This window comes from Triturus cristatus, chromosome 12 (assembly GCF_964204655.1).
Source record: "Triturus cristatus chromosome 12, aTriCri1.1, whole genome shotgun sequence".
Lineage (NCBI taxonomy): Eukaryota > Metazoa > Chordata > Amphibia > Caudata > Salamandridae > Triturus > Triturus cristatus.
Genome location: NC_140595.1, coordinates 804224037 through 804242890, shown reverse-complemented (window position 1 = coordinate 804242890; position 18854 = coordinate 804224037). Strand labels below are relative to the sequence as shown.

General features: G+C 45.9%; 1 protein-coding gene across 2 annotated transcripts in view; it reads left to right on the top strand.

The window, feature by feature from the left end:
- LOC146782911 (beta-1,3-galactosyltransferase 5-like) overlaps positions 1–10305 on the top strand; it is a 59793-nt gene extending 49488 nt beyond the window's left edge. For both annotated transcript variants that reach the window (XM_085637943.1, XM_085637942.1), the window contains exon 3: positions 1963–10305. In XM_085637943.1, coding sequence (XP_085494069.1) covers positions 1963–2627 — 665 coding nt within the window. In that variant the 3' untranslated portion in view covers positions 2628–10305. The remainder of the gene's footprint in view (positions 1–1962) is intronic.
- Positions 10306–18854: the final 8549 nt, after the last annotated feature.

The window sequence follows — 18854 nt, the reverse complement described above, 5'->3', positions numbered from 1 at the left end:
CCCAGTGCAGGTTTGTTTCCACGCATTGCAGTGTTCCAATAGTATTGGGGAGGTGGCTCTAGGCTCCCCGGCCCCCCGGCCACGAAGAGAGTGTCTCTGCTGTTGCCTGAGAGTTGTGGTCTCCGGTCATACACCCCCACTTGCCAAGCTCAGGAGATCTCTCTGTGGCTCTTTGCCTGCGATGATTCAAGGCTGCTTGACAAGGTTTCTCACCTGACCTGCTACGGGCTCCTGAGGCCTCGACACAAAGCCCCGGCACCGTAGGTGGCCCGCATCAAGGTCAAAGTAGGCTGCCTGTCTCGCAGGTGGGGTCTGCCAGTCTATCCCATCCTCCTTTCATGTCCAGTTGGATCGCCCCCCTCTTCTCAGTTATGCTCACGCTGGGTGTAGCCTTCTCGTGGGCCCTTGCCTTGGACCTTGATTTCTGGCTGGTCTCCACCTGGTCTGTGCACCACACCTCCAACAGAGAGATGCCTTTGTCACCTGCCCTCGCAAGCCGTTCATCTACCATCAAGTGAGGTAGCAGCCATGCTCTTTGCCCTAACAGACAGGTCCGGCATTCAGCCGTGTGCATTGTGCAGCTGTCCAATGAGGTTGGGGACGGCGTACCCGGCTGCTCCCAGCCTCGAGACTCCACCATCTAAAAAAAAGCATCAGGAGGCAGCCCAACTCCGCTTTGCACTGCCTCACTGCACCAGCAGGCTGCAGTGGCATGGATTGTGGTAATTTTACATGAATCAAGGGTCGGGGATGCGGAGCTTCACTAGCTTGTGTCCTTCATTTTCTCGGGTAAGCCACACGCCCTTACTGGACCTCAGTTCTGTAATAATGCTGCCACCAGTGGGAGGTGCAATATTAAACATGGCCATATATTCCTAACCTAGAAAAATTTATGGAGCCCCATCAGTGAATGCCACTGCTGTATTTGAATGTTTTATCACATGTTTTGCACTGCTTTACCAGCAATGTTTTACTAGTGTATCTTCCAAGGAGTAGGGTGGTATCCTGTTTCCATGGCAATGACATGGTATCGTTCTGTAATTCAAAACTCTGACCCAGTATGTGTTTTCATTGCATATCAGGACTCTAACAGGAAGTATAAGAAGAACATTAGACCTAGGCAAGAAATTCCGCTCCACTTGTGGAGTTTTTTCCCATCCACGCTCCCTGTAGCATGCGGATTTCTGAAAAACTCCACTTTGCATAGAGGAGAGGAGTTTTTTTTCTTGCTCTTGATGATAAAGTTAAGTTGGTGAGCGCGAGCAAGGAAAATCTTACTCCAGACCATCTCTCAACGGGGGCGGTCATGGATGGCCACTATCACTTGCATTGAGAAACCTTCAGTTCGCGCTGAGGAAGCTGCCGCTCGAGTAGAACATCTACTTGATTGGCAGAAAGAAGCAGTGCACTCTTGTGCTGTGCATGGTGCCTTTCACACTGATTTTCCAGCACTGGACAAACACCCAGCATTAAAAATAAGCGTGAACTAAGCTCATAAATGCACTCTGCCGCTTGCCGAACTCCATGTAGCATGGCAGAGTTTTTTGGTCACTTCGCAGAGTTCCGCATTGCGGAACTCCGCAAACTCTACACAGGCCTAAAGAAGACACAATAATCTCTTCAACGGTTTTAGTGTAAATAATATCTTGCCTCGATGACTTAAATAGCATCTATTGTCTCCTCTCACCCCAACACCATGGTTTATGTCCACACCATCCCCTTAAGCTCCTATGCACCCCATGATCTGGTTGAATTGTGTATAAACAAAAATGAATATACACAAATACATTAACGGAAGTATTGCTGGGAAGATTTCTCATGTGAATTCTGAGTTATGGTTCACAGCCATTTAGTCTACAACTTTTGGTCACTGGAGAGCAACAATTCAGGGGCAAATATAGCATACAAAACTTAAACAGGTTTCATCATTCAACATCCTCACCTTTCTTCTCTTTTTTGCAGGTGATGATGATGAGTATGTGAACACCCCCGCCTTGGTGAAATACCTGAAGGAGACGGTAAATGTCTCGGCAGCAGTCCACGGCTACATCCATAAAGGATCTGACAGTGAACGATCCGGAAAGTACAAAGTCACAGAGGCTATGTACCCCAGTGCCAAATACCCAATATTTCCATCGGGTGGGGGGTACATCATACCAGGGACCTTCATCCCTGCCTTATACCATGCCTCCATTTGGATGCCCATCTTTCCACTGGATGATGTCTACTTCGGCTTCTTGGGCTTGGCAGCTGGTTTGACATATCGGCATGACTACCGCTTCTTCGTCCAAGGCACGTTGTACAGCAGATGTGCCTTCAAGAAGGCACTAGTAGTACATGGCATTAAACCAGAAATGCTGATTAACATCTGGCAGGATATCCGAAAAGAATATTCATGTGACCCAAGGCTCTTCTGGATGGGTGTACATCTGATCTTTGCTCTTTTAATCATCATGAGCCTCCTTTTATGGGCAGTTTTTAGGCTCTTCAATGGGGCGTTAAAAAAAAAGCTAGAAAAAGGTGGTGCAGTTACATGGCTCCCTGGCACAAGTCAGGAGTTTTCTCTTATAATTAGCATCAGGCAGCAGCACTTTCACTGGGCTCGGTCGAACTGGGAAGGGCAATGATTGTCTCTTCTAGGTGTGTTTGGGGGTTCTAGAAATGGAAAATGAGATGATGAAATGTAAAGCTTATGTGTTCCTCTGCTTCTATGTAAGGTTACCTTTAAAACACTTTCACTAGTTTTTCTGTCCAAGTTAGTGAGAGCATGGGAAGGCAATATTTCATCTCTTAAGTGGACTTCAAAACTGCATCTTCAATTGCATACTGGCTGCACATGCAAAATAGAAGAAGGAGCTGAATATAAAGTTAAAAATGAACATAAATTATTTATTTTGTCTCAAGAATAAATCACTAGACTGAAAGATGGGTCTATTCTAGAAAAAAAAGGCCAGTCAACAATCTGGACAGAGCACAGAAAGGTGGGATGTAAACCTTCAGTTCTGGAGGCAAAAACTGCTCTACCTCCATGAACTCAACACACCTCCTGGCCTTGATTGAGGCATTGATGACCATAGTCTTCCTCAGACTTACCTACTCCAAATACAACTGTTGTTCTGCATGCAGCCACTCCATCACTTTCACTGACATCCTTGAGAGCACTGCCTGCCAGCTGAATGCATAATACCGCACACTAAGAAAGAGGAAACAATGAAGAGAAATAAAGACATTTCTCCTCCTTGACCTCTATAAGGAAGGTGTTACAATTGCAACACATTCCCAGGTTTACTAGTCTTGGCAAATTTGGGAATGCACCAAAATATCTTTGGTGGAGGTTTGCGCTGCCTTGCATTACTCCAGATTTACCAAGCAATGGACGGCTATGCAAGGTAGCCTTGTGTCGCTTGGTAAATCTGATTTAAGGATTGAGTTGTCCTTCTGACAACCTGTGTGATGCAAGGGCAACACAATCATTTGATACATCTGGCCCTAAATCTCCTACATGTATCATGCCCAGAGGGTTGCAGGCAGGCTTATGACACACTCTCACACTATGAGGACATTCTGCTTGACCTTATGCTCCTGAATTCTACAACAACTCTCTTCTCCAGCCACAATCAACTCCTCAGAATACACTATGAAAGGTGTATGCCACCTGATACCCCTGCAGCCCATATTAAGGGATGTGCTTTTAGTACTGAGGAAGATCACAAATGTTTTAAAATGAAAATTAATCCCCTCCTGCTATAATAACCATTTTGTCGGGGAAGAATTGCCTAACAGTAGCATGGTATGTCACCCAGACACGCTCTCCTGCGTGACTTCTGGGCTTCATCTAGCCTCTTCTAGTCAAGAGACTCCATCCATCTCCATCAGTGCCCCTGTTCCCTAGCCACTTTAGCTACCTGCTCAGTGTGCCCAGTTGATAGACAACCGGTCGGGCACTATTTCCTCAGCCTACGATGCAAGCACATCGCAAGCCTCGCCCCCCAGACCTGCCCACAGCCCCACCCAACTCCCCAGGCAACTTAATGACTGCTGCTGCACGGCCGTAACTGTGGCACGCCAAAGGCAAGCATGTCTGCACCCATCCACATCCCGATTGTGCCCAACGCCAGATCCTGTGGCCCACTGACTGTCCACCGCTACTCCAGCTCTGCTCTCCGAGGAATGGACCTAGGATCCTGCAGCACCCTCTGCTACACCTGCTCACTGCAAAAACAATGAAGAAGCTTTCGACTGCCTCCACTGCCACTTCACCAGTGACTCCATGGAACCATGGGTCCCTACAAAGGCCACAGACCACCAGCCCAAACTACAATGCATGCTACTCAATGTCCACTCCCTGGCCAAGCAGGCTATCGAACTCACATCATCACCACCACCAGCCCAGGCATAGTGTTCCTCACAGAGACCTGGCTCATGGACTACTTAGCCCCAAAATTGCCACTGCCCCTCCAACCGCCTACAAAATGACCCACAGAGCTCAGCCAGGCAGACCCAGAGGAGGAAGTGCCATCATCCACAAGGACACCATCAGGCTCACTACCTCTGATGACCACCCTCACTCGACATGGAAAACCTCAAGACCTGGCTCTTCGGCTAAACAGGTCTGCGGCTCCCCCCCTCAGCACCTTGAGACTCTCACGGGTGAGTAGCGTGATTACAATTCCCTGATTGATTGATTGATTCCACCTCCAAGCCAACGCCAAGTCAACCGTCATTGGTACCCTCACCAACAGACCACCAGGACCCGACCCTCTTTCTGCACCACCGTTTCCAAAATCATCGCACTCCTAGCCATGGAATGCAGACATTACCTCTTCCTCTGCGACCTCAACTTCCTCCTCGAAGACCCCGCAACCAACAACTCAATCACCCTGCTCGACTCCATGGACATCTGGGCCTCAAACAGATCGTCACCAACCCCACAGACATCGTCGGATACACCCTGGACCCAAAATTCACATCCACCGACAAGATCCGGTTCAGCCACACACCCAAGCTCACCTGGACGGACCACAGAATCATCTATTTCACCATTGATGTCACCTGACTGGCCACCGTCACCCCACTGCCCACCGCCTCCCGCAGCTGGAACACCATCATTGAATCCCAATGGACATCCGCCCTCACCACCACTATCCTCCACACATACCATGACATCAATCAAGCAGCCGCCCACCTATCCAAATGGATCACCACTCGCGCAGACTCTCTCGCACAGATCAAAACCCTCAGCAACAGAATAACCAACAAGCACACCAACTTTTTCACCCCCGAACTCAAAGCAGAAAAACGCAAATGCAAACCTCTGGAGAGATGCTGGTGCACCAGCAGAGACCCAGGTGACCACACAGCCTTCAAAATAGTCCTCAAATCCTGCCATCAGATAAGCAAAGAAAGCAGTATTTGCCACCTGCTTCCAGTTCACCAACCACACTAAGGAACTATTTGACATGGTCAGAGAATTCTCCTCCCCAGATGCCATTGAAACTACCATCCAGCCCTCTCAGTCGCTCTGCAACTCACTCGTCAACTTCTTCCACACCAAGATTGCCAACATCTACAAAAACTTTGAACCCCAACTGCCGAAGCCAGACCTCCAGACTCCTCCCACCAACCTCCCACCCCACTTCCTGACCAAATGGACACCAAAACCACAACATTTATTATGTCCTTCATCCACTCTGGAGCTCCCACCGACCCCTGACCCAACCACACCTTCAACCTCAGACACAAAGAAATGGGACCCATGCTCACCAGCATCCTCAATGTGTCATTAAGCTCCACCACCTTCTTGGAAACCTAGAAGCATGCCAAAGTCAAACCCCTTTTGAAGAAGCCTACAGTGGACCCATCTAACCTCAAGAACGTGTGCCCCATCCCGCTCCTCCCCTTCCTGGCCAAGGTGCTAGAAAAAGCCATCAAACACCAACTCACAGACTACCTGGAATCCAACCACCTGCTCAACCCCTCCCAATCTGGTTTCTGCTTGAACCACAGCACAGAAGCCGCCCTCACAGCTGTCGCAAATGATGTCAGAGCCAAGAGGCATTCTTGACCGTGGCGAGTCAGCAGCTCTGATCCTCTTAGACCTGCCAGTGGCCTTCTTCCCCATCTCCCACCACCTCCCCACAGACTTCACCACATTGCATCTTTGGCAACGCCCTCAAGCTGCTATCCTCTTTTTTCACCGAACACACTCAGAGAATCCGCCTCCTGTCATACAACTCTGACTCCAAAAGCATTATCTGTTACCTACCCCAGGGCTCCTCACTCAGCCCCACACTGTTAAACATCTACATGACTCCACTGGCCCCCAATGCCCGCAGCCACGGTCTCAACATCATCTCCTACACCAACAACACCCAGCTCATACTCTCCCTCATCTAAGGCAGGGACACCACAAAAGCAAACTTCCAGAACGCCATGACAGAAGGTGCTGACTGGATGAGAGCCAACTGTCTCAAACTCAACACCAAAAAAAACAAAGTTTTCCTCTTCAGTAACCCCCCTCACCTTGGGATGACTTCTGGTGGCCCTTGGACCAGCACCCACCCCCACCAACCACGCCTGCATCCTCAAAATCATCCTTGACAGCGAACTCTCTATGAGACGTCAGATCAACTTGGTTGCCTCCAGCTGCTTCAACACCTGCAGAATGCTCTGGAAAGTCTTCATATGGATCCAAACTGACACCAGAAGAACTGTCATCCAAGCCCTCATCACCAGTTAACTTGAATGACCTCTACACTGCACCACCACCCTCCTCCTCAAGTTCCTCCAAACAATCTAGAACTCAGCAGCAAGAATCATTTTGAATCTGCAAAGACACGCCCACATCACCCCACCTCCGTAGCATCCACTGCCTCCCTGTCAAGAAGTGATGCCACTTCAAGCTGCACGCGCATGCCAACAAAACTTTTCACAACAGAATACCTGAACAATCACCGGACCTTCCACCAGCCCACCAGACACTTGCAGTCTGCCACCCTGGCCCTCAGGACTGTCTACCTCACCCATCATGCCCAAGCCAGAAGACACTCCTTCTCCCACCTCGTAGCCAAAACCTGGAAAGAGCTCCCCATTGACCTCTGACCAACTGCCTCCCTCGCCGACTTCAGCAGTAGACTCGCTGACTTCAGGAGCAGAATCAAGACCTAAGTGTTTGAGCAGCTCCACTGCACGAAAGCGTCTGAATGCCCCACAGGGTGATTAGCGCACTCTACAAGTTTCTGATTGATTGATTGATTGATTGATATTCAATCAATCCCTCATCCACTCACTCTATCGCCATCTAAAGTACTTCCACTCATTTAGTCATCCATTCTCAATCTTCCTCCTTCCATCCATCACTTGCATTTACAGAAGCCACCATCACAGTTGTCCCTATGAATCCATCAAAAGTGTGCTGTGTGGCTCTGTCAATATGACAGCAGCAGACTGCACACCTTCACTTTACTGGGATTTTGTTTTCAAAAATAAAAAAAGTTTTCTCTCATGGTTTGGGGGTAAATTAAAAGTTTTTGCTTTTACATACCACGTGTTTTGGAAAAGTCGAAACTGGCCGGGTGCCTATCCACTCTAAATCATGTAGGTGGACGCATGGCCAAACCTACAGTGGACCTTCAGTATGGAAGAGAGAGTACTCCGTTGCCTTTGCAACAAAAAGACCTCACCTCCAAACTCTAAATCAGGCCCTTACTTTTACAGATATTCATGCTGAATATGATCTAATTGCTCGATTGCACTTCTTTCTTTACCTGAAACCAATGGTAAAAAAAAGTAAAAACATACAACATTATGCATGTGTTTAGTTGGGACCCCTGAAAGAAAATGTATCAGATTTGCGACTGCTCCATATCAAGTGAATAATTTTGGTGACAGAAAACTATGAAAAAATAAATCAAGAACTGAAAAAGATTTTCCATTTGAGTGGGAAGGTATTTGTAGGAAACTATTGTCTTGTGTTAACTCAATAAAAGTGAGTAGTGACATCACAGCACATTAACTTCCTGTGTTACACTCCCTTCTTTTCCCCTTGTGATCTACCTATCAAAGGATAAAATTCTTCATAAAAACAACCCAGCCTTGGGTGAGAAGAGAGGCTGCACAAAATGACTTCAGCTAAGAAGGCAGGTTAGAACAGGAAGAAGCAGCACTCAGAGGGTCAGCACAACAGGCGGAGTCAATGCACACAAGCCAAGAGGGAAGTGAGAGTAATCTTACAGAGCGAGGAGAGACCATATACAGAAACCAGCTCAACAGTTAAAAGCCATGGAGGGCCAGTTGAATCTAGGACCAAATAATTTTATGACATCACGCACCTACAAATTGGTACATTAGAAGGACTTAGCAAATCACTTCAGACTTCCATGTCCTTAAAAAGACATTAGTTCTTTGGCCTTGTTCCGTTGTTTTGTCATGAAACTCCCCTGTGACTTGCAAAATCCTTATGACGTACAGTTAGGGTACATTAGAAAAGGGTAATTATTAAATCATTGCCACCAGCATTATAAGAATTTGCAGCATGAGTGTGTGACATTTGGGTATGCTTGCTAAATTGTCAATGTTGGCTAATATATATATCGAAAGAATCCCTCACTCAGAGACTTACTTGTCAAAAGTCATCTTGCTGATAAGGAAACTAACTGGTTGAAACAAGCCAAAGGTTGCCACAAATGTGGCAACTGCAAAGCCTGCAGGCATAGTGATAGCCTTACTGAAGTCACCCTTGAAAGGACGCGCGTCAGATGGAGGATCCCCAAATTTATCACCTGTGGCACCGAATATATGGTCTAGGCTATCATATGTCCTTGTAACTTGTGGTATATTGGCTCTACAACATTTGCTGTAAAAAATCTTATACTGGAGGGCCATAACCAATAGGGACTTCAGTTACAGCACAGCCAAACACTTTCTTGACAAGCATGCAGGGGATTGGACCCAAGCAAAGTTTTTTGGTTTGGATTCAGTCCCCGAGAACCAAAGAGGCGGCAATGAAATAGCCTCCCTACGAGGTTTATCTTACAAGCTGGTACCATGTTCCCTCATGGTATGAATTATGATGAGGAGTTACACTCACATCTATGATTTATTCACAATCGAGTCTTGGCAGAATTCTTCCCCCATTGCTTTTAGCACATTCTTTTATTCTGTGGCTTTAATTTACTTTACCTTTAGCTACATTTTATTTCCTATTTGTATACTAGACAATCCATTTCTTTTTTAATTCAAAAAGCATACTATTGTGGTGTGGTAAACTATGAGGTGGTAAAACCATCATGCATTGTGACAGTAGGATAGTTATGCCTTATACAAGCACAGCTTTGATTAACTTGTCTCTCTTTATTATCTTTTAGGAATCTAGGGTCTTATGATTGAGCATCTGACAAATTCACTACTGGAAAACATTTGTGCACCCGAGTGGACGGATGTTCCAGTGAACAACCACCACTCCTAGCATTTACAGGTCTATTAGAAATAGTCTCCGCCACTTTGTCCATGAACATACTGAATATGTGACTAAATCGGTAAACTAGGAGTATTAGTCATATGCAGGAAACTTTATTAATGAATCCATAATTGTTAATTAATTAAGCTTACTGTTTTTTGGTACTATACCTCAATTTGCATTTGTATATTACTTTGCATTTCTGAAAGTTTCTACCATGTACAACACTCCAAGTGACATGAGCATGTTGAATATAGACCTTATTGAATGCTTAGGGGTCGAAGCATGTATATATGTTTAGGGTGAACATAGTGTTCTTTGGATCATGGGTACTATACCCTAACTGTATAGAAATACTCAAAACGTTGCAAAACAATTATGTTGAAATCCCATGTGAATTATATTTTTCTCCTTTAGAAAGTGAACTTTAACACCTACAGAGAGTATTTGAATATATCACATGTTAATGTGAAACCCTGTAAAATCCTACTGTGTCCATGTCAATTATTTTATTAACAGATACAGCTTTTCTAAACTTTCAATAAAACTTTATTGACAATAGTATGCTGGACAATGAATTTATGAAGTCTGTTTTCTTTAGTTTAATTTTATAGTTTAATACTTCACTGAAGTTGCATTGTTTTATGTAATAATAATATAAATTTAAACAGCATGAGAAGTGTTCTGTAATGTGTGTAAACATTTTGTTTATGTCTTTCATGATTGCGTCGTGCCTGACGCTGATATCTGTGCCTTTCATGACCTCAGGGAGGGTCATGTGATCAAGACCGCGGATGCGGTCGAAACGCATCTTTCTGTCAAAAAATAAACAACTTTCATGCTACTCAGTGGGCTTGTGAATCTTCTTGTGGGGAGATGAATTGTCTTGTGGAATATATATATATATATCATCTACTGGCGCTCGCCAGTAGATTGTTATAGTGAGGACCACGTTTCCAGAGGAAAAGCATTTTTTCATATGCTTATAACTTTTGCGTCGTTTGCCGAATCTTTACGAATTTTTGGAAAAAGTTTCTCTTTTTTGATCAGCTCCTATCTCGAAAGTTTGGGGGTGATTGGTCAAGGGGGGGTTAAAAAAAATGGGTTCCCAAAACGTGTTTTCTAAATGCATTTTCCATAGGAAACTTTAGACAATGCCACAGGTCAAACTGCTGAACAGAATTATGCCAAATTTGGTAGGGAGAAAGGTCTTGGTCTAGAAAGCACGCTTTTGTTTAAATGGTGTAAATCCGTTGAGTAGTTTTTGAGAAATATCAAATTTGACAGATATCGATATTTTGAAATTCTGACATCTGATAGGCTGAGGGGTTATGAGCACGAGCTTGCGGCTGACTGGCTGTGAACAGTTGAAACTAGGAAGAGTTGGCAGCTATTTTGTGATTCAGTCCGTCAGCTCGCATCTCTCCGTCTAGAAGTCATCGGGTCCGTAGTTCTACCTCTGCGAGGCAACACTGAAAATATACTGCAGCTTTTTCTGTGCGAGATACCGCTTTCACGGTTCCTCTCCCCACATCACCGGCTCGCGGCTTGCTCCCCACATCACAGGAAAATAGGACCTCGATATGTTGTGGTGTACCAAAAACAAGCCTCAGTACACAGAAACCCCTATCCGGCTAGCTATAGTATCTTATTCATTCTACATACTACAGCGGACCTACGAATGATTAGATATCCTACAACAATGCGACTCAGGTCCTCCCAGAATTCGTAGGAACAAGACACTCTTTCGCTTAGACACTAATACTTGTTCACAATGTGAGTAACCAGAGACTTTGTATAGTTTAAAATGTTTATTTCAACTAACGAGCTCTGTAATGTAGTACACATGCTAAGGTGAGGAAAGAACTGCATGTAAACAATACAATCAGCATAGTTTCAATTGCATAAAGTACGAATGGGGAAAGTATATTATATTGTCAGTGGATTAAGCCATATAGCGCTTACCACCCTCCCCATGCTACGAGCTATGTTTATTATATCAGTGGAAGACCTCTGGGCTTGGACAGCGGAACCCCCTACCTCAAGTCTTATATGATAGGATTTACATCTCTGGACAAGCACAGCTCTCCCTCAGGAAAGATTGTTCTCCAAGTGTGTTTAATTTGCATCCTGTGCAATATTAACAGCACTCGAAATTTCAGAAGTGGATGTCTGTTCCATGTTATGTATATATGTGCGTGGGACAGGCCAAAGCTGAATAACCTGCAATGTCTTTTTCTGCTCTTGAACACGACGTACATACGAGAACTCAGTGCACAGCAGAAATAGTGAAAGGCAGATAGTTCCCATGCGAAGCAGCGAAAACAGAAGTGTTTACGAGAACCAATGCATTTAGAGTCGTGTGGAAAAAGCGGCTAAAATGGCTGTGATGCAAGGTACGAACTCATGCTAACTTAGCAACGTTCGTTGGCACCTCCTAACCCCCACGACACCCTCCCCTTTGGGCGGTCCTACGCACAGTGAGCAAAGTAGAACACAAAGTCCAAAAAGTCTGAGCCAAGAAGAGCAAATATCCAATATAGGAAAATGAAGTAGGCAAAGAATGTCAACAGGGTTGAAAAGAGAAAAATTTAATAATACCATGGTGAGGGAGAACAAAAAACATGTGGCACTGCCAAATTAATCCATCAGTGTGTGAGAGCAGTAAGTTGCAACAGCTTCCAACAGGAAATCATTATTTTCGTTTGAAAAAGTAGACGCCATCCAATTCAGCAATTCGATGGAGCAAACGTGCTCATTAATTATCGGTGCTTCCAGCACCATAGCAGGGTAACTTGTGTGGTACTCAATGTAACTCCCTTGCAGGAAATCATGTGCAGCCGTACATATATCACATTGAGCTAGCACACCAAGTGCAGCAGCACATGCCATGAAACCAATACCGGAACATTCACGCTCATGATTCACCAAAAGGCTCATCAGGAAAGGAAAATCCAGGTCAGGCAACGCTGTGTTTGTGAGGCATAGATCCAATGCCCATTGGAAGGGACAGGACATGCATGAGAACACTGGTTGGATGCAAGTATACCAGGGATAGCGGAAAGACAAATTGTAAGTAACGCTGAGAGTGGCCAGCGGCAGGGTACCATAACAGTCAAACATGCAGTTGCAAAGTAGCTGTAGTAGGGCTGGGTTGTGAGCGAGCACAGGTGGAGCAGCCATTTCTGAGTATGTAGGTCAAGAGGAAAAGTCCGGCAGCCAAAGCTAGTCGAAGTGGCAACCCGCCGAAAACACTAGAGAAAACAGAATGAATGAAAGCAGGGATCACACCAAAAATAGTTTGAAAAGACGTTACAAGGCCGGATCCCACAAGCTTAAAAATATGCGCCAGCCCTGTTGTATGCGAAGCATTGAAAATAGAATGAATTAGCTCATCAAAATGTTGTGGGAGATCAGTGTTTAAAAGATTATGAACTTCTGTTCTCGTGTTGGCCACCTGCAGGACATAAGTCTCATGGGCAGAAGTGAGAGAAACTTCTTTCTGGGACAATAAGGCTCTTATTTGGCTCAGCTTGTCGAACTCTGCCTTCAAGGTCGGAATGGAAGGCCAAATCGAGGTATCGAAACTCCCCTGTGAGGGAGGAAACAGCAAGTTTTTACAGCAAACTACACGTTGTGACACAGTCACAATGTACGGAATATCTTTTAAGATGCCGCAGCATTTTTCATTATTCCCGAAAAAATAACTGCCATTACACAACATTGTTTCTTCTGTTGTTAATATTGTACAGGATGATGTATCTGTGTTATATCATGGTCAGAACCAATTGCGGCTCACAGCTATGCCTTTAGAAACCAGTCCATTGGCTCGCAGCTCTGCGACAGCGAGCCGCCAGGCCTGCAGCTCTACCTCTGTGAGCCAGCCCGTTAGCTCGTAGCTGTGTGTCTGCTAGCATGCCCGTCGGCCCGTTGCTCTCCCTCAGCGAGTCAGACCACAGCTGTCCCTCTGCGAGCCAGTACGCTGCTGTGCCTTTGCGAGCCGACGGCCCATAGCTCTCCCTCTACGAGCCGATATATATGTTCACTGAAAAAAACATAGGTTTTACAAATGTTATAGTTAGAAGTAAGCATTTAAAAAACCTTTCAAATTCACTGAAAAAACATAGGTTTTACAGACGTTATAGTTAGAAATTTGCATTTAAAAAACCATTGAAATTTACTGAAAAAAACATAGGTTGCAGGGGCGTTATAGTTAGCTGGACATTTCACACGTACAAAACCAGAGAAATTCCACCGTTATAGTTAGTTCAGCTAACTATAACTCGCGCTCCCGCAATGCACTGCCCATGACATCACATATTACATCATTCGTGGCATGGTCAGTGACATCACTGATGACATCTCAAATGACATCACTGATGACAGAATCCATGTGAAAATCTGATGCACCTCTTCACAGTCTAATATAACCATTGAAACATCCACTGTAAAATACAGACAACCATTTTAGAAATTGTTAACACACCAATACCAGTTACTACATACGCACTCACTGATTGCTAGGTCTAGACACACATCTACTCATTCATCCATTCAATCACTCATACACGCAGTCACTCATAAATACAATACTATCATATGCACTCATACACCTATACAGACAATCACACACCGCTACTCATCCATGCAGTTACTCACACACCCACTTAGTCATACAAAGAATGTATCACAGTCCCATTTACTCACCTATACAATTATATACTAGGGGTGGGCGGAATTTGCGTAATCGCGTTACGCAAATCTCCGCGAAACGGTAAAAAATCTCCGCGAACACGCAGAAATGCCGCGAACACGCGGAATTGCTTGTTCGCGATACTTTTTTCCTGTTCGCGATCGCTGTTTGCGTGCTCGGGGTGAAATATGTCGTGAACACGCATATTGAGAACGCGAACAAGCAAGAAATTTCGCGAAGTCGCGGAACGCAGATTTTTGGGCAATTTTGCGTTCTCCGCGGAACGCAAAATTACCCGCGAACAGAACGGAATTTACCGCCCAGGCCTATTATATACACACCACCTCACTTATTCATACAGATAGTAACGCATACTTACTCTCTTATATATATCAGGTTAGCAGGCTAGTCTCTGCACCTGGAACCCTACTTAATGTGCATGCTGACGCGGACACGCAGTGCTATTCCTGAGGCTTGAGCCGGGAGTTTTAACACTGATGGTTAGTTGTTTAGTCCTGTTTTTAAAACGCTTGCTGCTATTTATGTTTACAGTGAATGTTTTTACTTTGCTGCTACTGTGCCACTCACCCGAACGGCCCCATGACGCATAGACCTCTCTGCTGACACCCATGTGGTGGTGTTCCCATTGTTGGTGGTAGGCTCGGTGCACGCCGTGGGAGGGCGAGACATATGAGCTAGCGGTTCCCGCGAGACACGGCGGGACCACCATTTTTCAGGTTAGCAGGCTAGTCTCTGCACCTGGAACGCTACTTAATGTACATGCTGCGCGCGCAGCGGGCGCGCCGCTGGTGCGCCGAATGCACGCCTAAGGCAAGCCCATCTGCGCCTGTCCGCGCACCGACCGCAAACAGCGCCAGCCACGCTGCCAGTTTCCCGCAGGTACGTGAGACTATCTTAAGTTACTCCAGGGATCAACTACTGGATCTGAATGGGGGTAAAGTCAAATCAAGCTGCAAGAGCATTCCTTTGCAACCGAAAGGCTCCTCCATTTCAGACATATGTCCTAGCTGTCATATAACACTCCCCAGGAGCCTCTATCAGAGAATTAACACCAGCAGTCCCAGTGAGATCTCACCGGGGAAGGGCAACTTCAAACCCAAAGATGGTGTGACAAAATGTCTACTGGGGAATGCCAAATCCTTAGTAAAACATAGTTTGAATGCGCCAGACTACTGGAAGAGCGGGATATAAAATGGGCATTTATTACGGAAACCTGGATAGATGAGGCCTCCGGGCTAGACCTAGCAATGGCCACTTCACCCGGCTTCCTATGCTCTACCTTAAATAGACCTACGGGGAGAGGAGGAGAGCTAGCAATAATCTATCATAACACTTTTAAAACAATGTCTCAGCCCATAAACAGCATAGGCTGTGAAGCACTTGCATTCAAGGTTTGTTTATCACCCCACCACTACCTAAAGGGTATCCTCATATACAGACCAACAGGGTCCAGAACACCCTTCCTAGCTTCACTAGGGACCTTACTTGGAGAAGGGCTCTGCTCCAATTCATATACCATTTTGGGGAGATTTTAATTTCTACCTGGAATCCCTTATGGATCCAGATACTAAAAAGTTCCTTGATCTGATGAACAGCGCTGATCTGAACCAACCAGTAAGCATGCCCACCCACAAGGCAGGACATACCCTGGAAGGGGTCTTTTCCAATCATCCACATTAAGGGCCATATGTAGGTAGCCTAATACTGGTCGGTAACGGCCGATTTTCGGTAAATAGCCCGTTACCGACCGGTATTTAGGCTTTTGCTATGTAGGGGGAACATTTCAGGATTCGGTAATTTACCGAATCGGTAAAATTACCGAATCGGTAATTTTACCGATTCGGTAAATACCGAATCCTGAAATGAGATGTAGGTGACACTCAAATGAGTGATGTGTAGGGAAAATAATTCGGTATTTAGCACCAAATATATGTTGGTGCTAAATACCGAATTCATTACAAAAAGCAATATTTTGCTGGACTAACAGTGCCATGCGGCAGACATACATGCCCTTAGGGCATGTATGTGCGCCACATGTGCACACATGCAGGAATCAGGGGTGCAACAGGGTGTCAATGTGACACCCTGCCACCCTTGAATGTGCTCCCCCCATTACCGAATCGGTATTTACCGATTCGGTAATGAGGCATACCTTCCCATTGATTCCTATGGGCCTCCAGGCCCATAGGAATCAATGGGAAGGTATGCCTCATTACCGAATCGGTAAATACAGATTCGGTAATTACCGAATTTCTCCGATTCGGTAATATTTACCGAATGATTACCTACATACGAGTTACCACTTCTTAAATACCGAATCGGTAAAATACGGTATTTAAGAAGTGGTAACTTGTATGCTACCTACATATGGCCCTTAATCTTTACAGGTACAATACCATTGGTATGGACGGATCACACAGGAATCTTATTTGAACTAACCACTCTAGGTCAAAATCACTTAACAAGGGGCGGCCAAAATCAGATAAAAACAAGGGCCTGGAAAAAAGTGCTGGGACCCGAACTGCAAGAATTGCTTACTACCACCTTACAGCCACAGCCTACAACTGTGGAAGACGTTGCCAGATCATACACAAACTGGGTTGACACAGCCTGCAATAAACTGGCGCCGGAAAAATTCATGTATCCCAAACGCACCACACCAACCTCTCCATGGCTCTCGGAAGAGCTCAGAAGTCAGAAACTGACCTGCAAACGACTGGAACGCAATTGGCGAAAAAACTATATTATAGCAGATAAGGATGTTTATAAACAAGGTCTTTCCGTTTATTAACAAACAGTGTTCAATGCAAAGAAGCTCTTCTTTATAAACCGTATCAACTTAGCAAAAAACTCCACCAAGGAATTGTACAAAACCATAGCCAGGCTAACGTCCCCAAGTCCACCTAAGGTCGAATCTAGTCTTGAAATGAGCGAGGAAATTGCTAATTTTTTTCAAAATAAGGTAGAAGTGATCTTTTCAGCCTTCAACCAACTCCCGCCAGGAGTTACGGAAAAGAGGCTCTCCGGCCCAAAGCAAGTCTTAGGAGACGGCCCGTCACTCGAAAAATTGGCCCCACTCAATATTGCGGACACTAAGTTGCTTAGGCCTCAATTAAATCCGTATCCCCCATGACCCCTGTCTAGTGACAGTGGCCAAATTAGCTCTGGAACTAATTGCCACAACCCTGACTTCATTATTCAATACTATGCGGCCGATTCCGATCCGGGTCGGAAGGGCACCAAATGCGATCCCGTCAGAAAAACTACGAGCCGTACGCATGTTTTCTGCCCGACTCGTACAGCTATACGAGTGAGCAAGTACGATGCGAGCTACGTGAAATTCACCGACCGAGTCGTTTCTGGGTCCGAACCGCTCCGTACGTCTAAGTCGGAAACTAACCGTGGCGTGCAATGGATGCGATTTACGACCGAGCCAGTACGATGCACGCATCAGACTGCCTGTGCGAGCCGGAGTGTCTGGCTCGCAAAACGTCCGGGTGGTTGCCTTTGGGGGCCCGTGTTGGACCCCCTGTCATCTGCAGCCCCACGACTTGGACACAGGGGGAGACCCAAGGGTCCCCCCAACACAGGCATGTACAGTGTGGATGGCACCAACGTGTACCCACTGTAGGGGATGCCCTTGCGCGAGACGTACCCATTCAGTCAATGGGAGTCCATGTATGTGTCGTACGACCGGCTCCCATTGACTTCTATGGGAGTCCGACCAAACCGAGTCTGGCAGCATACGGCCGTGTCGTACTCGCTCGGTCAGACTGCAGGACTCCGGCTCGGTTGGAAAACACTCCGGATCCGGCTCGGTCGGAGTGCTTTCCGACCCTGATCGGAATCGGCACCTCTGTTTGAAACAGGAGACTTCCCTAGCTGCTGGAAGCGGGCCTCCATACTCCCACTGCTGAAAAAAACTAACTTGGACCCAAAAGATCCAAATAATTACAGACCCATCTCCCGCATCCCACTACCAGCTAAAATAGTGGAAAAGGAAATGAATACTCAGTTGAGTTCATTCCTATATGAGAACAGGTTACTGGACCCTGCACAATATGGTTTCAGAGCAGGGCATAGTACGGAGACCACCCTGATAAAATCAACTGAAGAAATCAGGAAAGCCCTAGACCAAGGTGGTAAGGCAGCCCTCATCATGCTGGATCTGTCCGTGGCCTTCGACACGGTCCATCATGATCTTTTGATGGACCGCTTGTCCAATATTAGAGTCAATGGTAGGGTTTGGAGGCTGTTAAAAGCGTTTCTGACGGACAGGAAACAAACTGTCTTCCTAGGAAATTTTGAATCCAAATCTTTCTCGCTACCGTGTGGGGTTCCACAGGGTTCGACCCTTAGCCCAATCCTTTTTAATGTGTACGTTGCATCCCTGGCTCCCTTGATAAGATCGTATGGTTTTAGTCTCACATCCTATGCAGACAACACGCACATTGTTGTGTCTCTCCTTCCAGGGCTTGAAGCAGGCATTAGCAAGAACTCCCATAACTGTATGGGAGCAGTTAGTTCATGGATGTCTCGAAACTGCCTGAAACTGAACTCGGGTAAAATCGAGTTACTCACGTTTTGAAAAAACGCTAAATTCTGGACCCCAGACTGGTGACCAGCAGATCTGGGCATCCTCCCTAAACTGACAGAGAAGGCAAAAAATCTAGGCATCCTAGT